The sequence below is a fragment of the Gavialis gangeticus genome, unplaced genomic scaffold (genome assembly GCF_001723915.1).
Source record: "Gavialis gangeticus isolate Ggan-Ray unplaced genomic scaffold, GavGan_comp1, whole genome shotgun sequence".
NCBI classification, from domain to species: domain Eukaryota; kingdom Metazoa; phylum Chordata; order Crocodylia; family Gavialidae; genus Gavialis; species Gavialis gangeticus.
The window spans coordinates 88,803,208-88,807,714 of NW_017729034.1; the positions used below are offsets into that span (position 1 = coordinate 88,803,208).

At 40.5% G+C, this 4,507-nt stretch overlaps 1 protein-coding gene across 4 annotated transcripts in view; it reads right to left on the reverse strand.

Moving 5' to 3' along the window:
* The window catches only part of ADGRG6 (adhesion G protein-coupled receptor G6), a 204,163-nt gene that overhangs the window by 39,593 nt on the left and 160,063 nt on the right, over window positions 1-4,507 (reverse strand). For all 4 annotated transcript variants that reach the window (XM_019527071.1, XM_019527073.1, XM_019527070.1 and 1 more), the window contains one exon: window positions 2,329-2,469. In XM_019527071.1, the coding sequence (XP_019382616.1) occupies window positions 2,329-2,469 (141 nt within the window). The remainder of the gene's footprint in view (window positions 1-2,328; window positions 2,470-4,507) is intronic.

The window sequence follows — 4,507 nt, forward strand, 5'->3', positions numbered from 1 at the left end:
CCACCACTGCAGCAGCAAGGGGGAAGTGCCTTGGACACCCCAGCCCAGGTCCATGCTGATGGGACAGGGAGGGGGGAATTAAACCCCTCCCTAGCCAGTTCACTTGGAGCTACTGTTAGGGCTGTCCATGTCCCACCCCCCCCCCAACACTGGAACAGCCAGCAGAGCCATGCAGGTCCACACCAGTGAAACCAGGGAGGAAGGAGGGTGGGGGGATAAACCTCTTCCCTTCCCCCTTCCCAGGACCAGCATCTGGCCAGGCTCCCTTCCTTGCCTGTCCCTGCTCTGGCTGGGGAGCGGAGGCACGGGGCCAGCCCTGCTGGGCTGGAGCAGAGAGACCAGCCCAAAGAGAATGTCGGGATGCTGGGGGATCCTGGTTTAACTTAAACCAGGAAGGGGTCTTGCACAGGCATTGCATAAACCGGTTTGAGCTCAGTAAGTTAAATCTGATACTGCATTTAACCAGGCTTATCTCAAACCAGTTTCAGCCATTTTGAAACAGGTTTTTGTCCGCTGAACATCTGTTCTGTTACAGGTTTAAACCAGTTTCTGATCACTTAAACTGGTTTATGTGTAATGGCTGTCCCTAGCCTATCTGCAGGTGTGGGCTATTATCCTGTAAGGTGCTCTGCCTAAGTAAAATCTTAAGTTTGCATGATGCTCTTTAATGGACTAAGACCTTGATTAGGTAGTAACTTGCCACAAGTCATTGTTTCTGTTGTATGGTAGGATGATACACAAATAGATATATTAAAGCTCTGCATGTTGACGTAACTTTCTCAAGCATCAGATCCACTATAGATAGACTATATGAAAATATATAATAAACTTTCAAGAAAAAAGGGCTGAAAAGGATTTTCCCAGATCTAAGTTTTCACTTTCTACCTATCAAGTGCCTTTTATTTTAAATTTAAAGGACATTCTATTGTCATTCAGGGTCACCTGTTAAGAAGTCAGATCAATTTTATGGTGATTTAGCATCTGTATGCTCAACAGATATGTATGTGGGTGTTATTAGCTGTAGATTGCAATCACTATGGTTGAACTTTATCCCTAAATCTAAAATACAGAGAAACTAAGGTTAATGATTGGACCTCATAAAGAACAAATTTAGTGTCCTTTAATAAGATAACATGTTTTGTCATTATATAGATTGTGGGCCATTATGATAAACCTGCTGTTACATGTTTTTTGTTTTCTTTATTCACTGTATCATCCTGTTTTCAATTAAAAAAAGAATTAAAAAGGAATACCATATAAAACAGCTGCAGACATTACAGGGTATATTTCAGAAGGCAATTGCGGGTCATGGGTATTTGCTAGCCTAGATTATCTGGAGCATCTAGATACAGTGCCAATAAAAACGATAATATACACACAATACAATACTAGAGTTCTGCGGATACACAAGAGCCAAAGGTCATTTGAAATACTAATGGGAAAACAAACTCAAGCCAAAAACATTGCTCATTATGAAAACAATGTTTCCTCTGAATGAACTCAGTATCATTGTGAAGTAGAGGATTTTTCCCCTTGATTGGGATCTTCCTAACTCAGTGGTGTAAGCCAACCTGAAAATGGGTACAACTATCATGTGATAAAATTTAAAGAAAAAAACATGTGTGTCAATCATCTTAATTTTCAGATCTGAATATTTCTACCTCTGCTGTACAGAGAACAATCTCTATGTAGTATGAAAATGAGAATGCAAATATGTAGTACTCTTCCTGAGTGAAATTTGTCCCTGGAGTACCAAACCAGACCAAGGGTTTACGTGGGACTTGAATGATGTTTAGGTTTTATGCTGGTTTTCTCCACAGAGAGGAATTTTAACAGTGTCATGATTATTTCTTTAAAGGAATACAAATAAAGAAGGAAAATAAATAGTTTGAGTACTATTAAAGGCCAGATTTCAACTTGGGTAAAAAAGCATGCCTCAGCTGAATGCAGTGAAACAATGTAAATGTGAATGTGAACAGATGCTCTTTTAAAGCCTTGTAAACTAATTCTGATTATACATACAGCAAGTGGAGTCTCAATTCCTTCTAGATTATTATGAGCAAAAGTTTATGCCATATGTCACACATAAGAAATTTTCCTTGAGGTGAGGTTTACAGTAAAGTCTCTGATTAATATGCACAACTTCAGTATCATGGCAATCTAGTCATCATTTATATGCAAAGTTTATTCCCAGTACAGACTTATATTTTTACCATGGCATTTCTGTAACATGTAAGATATGAAAAAGTAATTATATTTCAGGATAATTTTGGCAGGTTCATTTGATTCAAGTTCAGGTGAAATGAGTTCATACATATTCATACTTGCCTGAAAAAGTCCATTTTTATTGAAAAAAGTAAACTGAGCCCTGGAAACAGCTTCAAGCTCATCTTGACTTAAATTCCTCAGTAAACTTGATGGTAGAAAAATGGAAGCCAGGGCATTTGACTGATGCTTGTCAAAATCTATCTGTTATATAAAAACAAGACAGACCAGTTTAGACTAAAAAAAATCCTTGAAAGTCCATTATAATCGGTGCATCCATCTAATATAATGTGAGTATGGGTCTAGAATAGCCTTTGGCATACATAGGGCATAGAGGCAGATGAGGATTGCTATTATCCAAAATAGTGGTCTGGTAAATTTTCATATCTTCCTTGTATGAACACAGTCTTGTGTCATACAAAAGTGGTAAGCAAAACTGATCCTGAGTGGTCTTGAGAAAAATGGCTTTCAGAATAATTTACAACATCCTTTAAACTATTCTAATATACATCCAACAAGAGAAGGCACAGAGCACTTTTACATGCTCTTTTCATGAGTGGTGCTGCTTGTTCCTTGGCCATAATTGTAAAGCAGGGCCATTGCTTGACTGGTTTAGTTTATGCTTAATTCATGTTTTAGGTGCCTTTGCACTAGAAAATGTTGCAGTTATTCTTGCAGAGGGCAGGAGAGGCAGAAATATTAGTAGCAATGTGAGCACTGGTGTGGGCACAGATCAGGCATTTTTGCCACTAAATCATGAATTATTCTTGCTCCTTTCTACATTAGTACTTGCAGTGTTGCAAGTGCCTGTATACTGTTGCTTTGTAGGAGCAAGAAGGTATGGGCTTTCTAGTGTATAAATGGATTTAGAAGATTTTCTTCACAACTGCAGGGATTAGAGAGTATAATTCAACTGAGAGCAGTTGATTCTGTGACAAATTCCATGGATTCACAGAACAGACAGGGCTTTGGTTATATTTAAAGTGCCATAGTAGAGGCACAGAATGATCATATTTAGTCATTTCATATTCAGAAGCATGATCAAAATAAAATAGCTCTAATTTGTTTTCATCTTTTTTTCTTACAGGACAAAATTCAGATTGGTGCTCAGGCAACTCCAATTCAGGTTTTGGTTTTCTAAAAATTGGACAGCTGGCCCAAAAGTGTGTTTCAAATAAATTAGGTCAAGAAGCTTTGCTCCTATACTATCAGTGAAAGGACAGACAGTTCCACAGGGTGACTGAGGAAGTCTAAACACTAGGGGCCAACATCTATTGCTTTAGGTGCCTATGTGGCACATATGCTGCCATATAACTAGAGTTTAGGAGAACTATGCACAATTTAGGGTTCTATTTTTCCCTGTGGCAAAATAGACTCACCCTGCGCCAGCAGAAGGGTGGAGGTGAAGGTAGCAGTGGAGGAGCACCTTCCCACCTTTTAGCTCAATAGTGGGTACAGGATCTACATGGGAAGCAAGCACAGGTTCTAGGCTCCACTCGCTGTACTGTACTTCCTTTCCCCTCATGGAGATGGACCTTGATAATACCTTTCTTGCCTATTGCAGGGGTTTATATCACTTCTGCTGTACATGTAGCTTCATACTCCTTCTGGTTGATGTGCCTTCTATTCCCTAGGCAAGTGCCCTAACCACCAGGCTATCAGCTGAAAGATAGGTGATGCTCCTCTTCTAACATACAATGGTCAAGGGGTTTTCACTCAACTCGAATTCTGGGATTTACCCACTTTTTTATGCATAAAGGTGATTCTATTTTGCCAGCCAGCTAACCAGAGTGCAGGCTTACTAAGTGTGCTTAGTAGACTTGTGCAGCCTATGTGTAACTGTGAAAAACTAGTTATAAGCTATTTAAATACATAACACAAAATAGGATTTAGGTCTAAGTGGGGAGCTCTTATGACCTAGCCAACAGGAAGCCATAAGCCCAGAGGAGTGTGGAAACTCTGCCCCTCTCTGGATCTTAGCTGCTTGACTCAGGGCACACTCCAAATCACCAAATCATTAGATGCAGGGGTAGCAGTGGACATAGTCTTTCTGGACTTTCGGAAGGCCTTCGACACTGTCTCTCACCCTGTTCTCATTAAGAAACTGGGGGACTGTGGTGTCAACACCCACACAGTCAACTGGGTCACCAACTGGTTGGAGGGCCGCACCCAGAGACTGGTGGTGGATGGGTCATTTTCAGCCTGGAGGGATGTGGGCAGTGGGGTTCCGCAGGGCGCGGTC